The sequence below is a fragment of the Oratosquilla oratoria genome, chromosome 3 (assembly GCF_046742065.1).
Source record: "Oratosquilla oratoria isolate Oo_2021 chromosome 3, ASM4674206v1, whole genome shotgun sequence".
Taxonomy (NCBI): domain Eukaryota; kingdom Metazoa; phylum Arthropoda; class Malacostraca; order Stomatopoda; family Squillidae; genus Oratosquilla; species Oratosquilla oratoria.
In genome coordinates this window covers 43,735,691-43,738,190 of record NC_134779.1, presented here as the reverse complement: position 1 = coordinate 43,738,190, position 2,500 = coordinate 43,735,691, and the positions used below count along the sequence as shown (strand labels likewise).

General features: G+C 38.7%; 1 protein-coding gene across 1 annotated transcript; it reads left to right on the top strand.

Annotated features, from left to right (window-relative positions):
- The first annotated feature begins 170 nt into the window (after positions 1-170).
- LOC143017877 (ribosomal protein S6 kinase 2 beta-like) lies at positions 171-1,010 on the top strand. The gene has a single exon (XM_076172889.1). It carries the CDS (start codon positions 171-173, stop codon positions 1,008-1,010), a length of 840 nt encoding a protein of 279 aa, XP_076029004.1.
- Positions 1,011-2,500: the final 1,490 nt, after the last annotated feature.

Genomic DNA, 2,500 nt, shown 5'->3' with positions numbered 1-2,500 from the left:
TGAGTGTGACTGAGTGTGATTGAGCGTGTGTGTGTGTGATAAATGAATGATATTTGCATAACATGATCGTCTTTAATGTCGTATCGTGCATTGTATACACAAACACGCCTTAATATTCGTGCTCGCATTTTGGACCTAATCTAAGCTCGAGCTAACGAGTCATGACAAAGATGGCCCTGGACATGAGTTTGATTAAGAATTGGGAATTATTTTTCTTGTGCACAATAATGGAGGAAGCTCGTGAGCTCACCTGGATTGAGACAGAAGTCATCCAGAGCCACATGAAGAACGCCAGACGTTACGGCGAAGGAACCTTTGCGAAGGTTTACCTTGTTCCAGTGTGGGACACGAGAGTGGTGGCGAAGATTTTCAAGAAGAGAAGGTTTCTGCCCGCCATGGTTAAAGAGGCCGAGGCTCTGGCAGCGTTGTCAGGAGTCCCTCGTGTTCCAACTCTCTTCGGCGTTGGCAGAAACCCCGTCACTCTCATCACCAGCTTCGGCGGACGCTCTCTCTACAGATTGATTCAACGACGACAGCTCTCGAAATATCAAGCTGTCGACATCGTTTTTCAAGTCGCAGAGAGCGTCCGCCTTATCCATCTTCGTGGCTGGACGCATAATGACCTAAAAGAAGATAACATCGTCGTGGAGAAGAACTGCGACCTATGGAGCGCAACTCTAATCGACTTCGGAAGTGCCGTTCGCATGGGCAAGGCCGTCTACAGCAAGAACAGAACCGGTCACATCACTTTCCCTCATATTGCTCCCGAGCTTTTCAAGGGACGAGGAACTTCATCTGGAAATGATGTCTACTCGATCGGATATCTGTTGGCCTCTCTTATCGCCCAGGAAGATCGAAATGAGGAAATTTCTCTTCTAATCGCAAGGGCAATGACTTACAATCCCGAGCATCGAATTTCACTTGATGATCTTGTCCAAAAACTTCGTCATGTTCGATTCAACATCCTCTTGGACATCGTCACTGAACAGCTTTCTTCACTCAAAAATTAGTTTTTTAACTACCAAAATCGTTAAGAAAGTTATCTTTGGATTACTTTGAATTATGTGATGATTCAACATCTTTATTGACATCATCGTTGATACGCAACTTTGTTCACTCTGGACCATTGAAATTGATACTAAAAGTAACTTTTATAAGCTTGAACGTATAGAAGCTTTATATACACTGAAATGATGGAATTTGAGTTTTCTATGAAAAGCAACTTTATCAAGATTGGACCATATAAGATCGACTAAAACCACTCCCTGTCCAAAACCAGTCACCGATCGAGTAAAACAATTTAGCAAAAAAATAGAATTAAAAATGAAATAAACTTAAATACGATTAAATTGTATAAAGTTATATTAAACTAAATTGGATTATGATAAAGGTGATTAAAGTGAAATGAAGTAAAATATAATCGAAAACAGGAACAGAAATTAATAAAGAAAATTGAAAGAATATATTTCATATTACGATGTCCACACATCTAGACTTAAAAAGGCTTTTACGCCTTGTTTATTAAGGATTTATCTTCAAATATGAACCGTTTGGGGATTTCCCTCAGCTGAATAAAATCACGTTGCGACAACTGGAATAATCGACCAAACTCACGAAAATCAGAAAATTTTCTATTTAAATATTTATATAGCAAAACAACTAAGAAATACTTCATATTCACAATAAGTAGTATTAATTTGTTAATACTATCGACTTCATCAATTACAGGAGACAGAAAGCACTGGACCTATCATCAAAGGAAGAAAGAAGAGAAAGAGGTGATTTGAGAGCATTGCACAGACCATCAAATGAAGAAGATAAGACTGAGAGGAAACCTTTTGGTATGGGAGAGAACAGTGTGTGAGCGCGCGCGCGTATGTTTGTGTGTGTGTGTGTGTGTGTGTGTGTGTGTGTGTGTGTGTGTGTGTGTGTGTGTGTGTGTGTGTGTGTGTGTGTGTGTGTGTGTGAGAATGTGTGTGTGTGTGTGTGTGTGTGTGTGTGTGTGTGTATGTATTTACCTAGTTGTATTTACCTAGTTGTATTTATCTAGTTGTATTTACCTAGTTGTATTTACCTAGTTGTATTTCACGGGAAGGGGAGCTATGCTCGTAGTGTCCCGTCTTCATATCTCATTTTATCTAGACTGTTTTTAAATTCGTATATTGTTTTTGCAAACACCACTTTCTCGTCTAACTTGTTCCAAATCTCTATTACTCTGTGGGGAAAGCTGTTCTTTTTCAGATCTCTTCTATAACTGTCCTTCTCGATTCTCTTTCCGTGTCCTCTTGTATTTTTACTATCTCATTTTATCAAATCCTCTCTATCAATAGTTTCTATGCTTTTCATGATTCTATAGTTATCAAATTTACTCTCTCCTCTTTACTCTAATGTCTGTAGCTCAAATTTTGCTAGTTTCTCTTCATATGATAGTTCTGAGAGTGTTGGTGCCAATTTTGTAATTGCTCTTTGTATTCTTTCAAGTTTTGTTATGTATTTCATT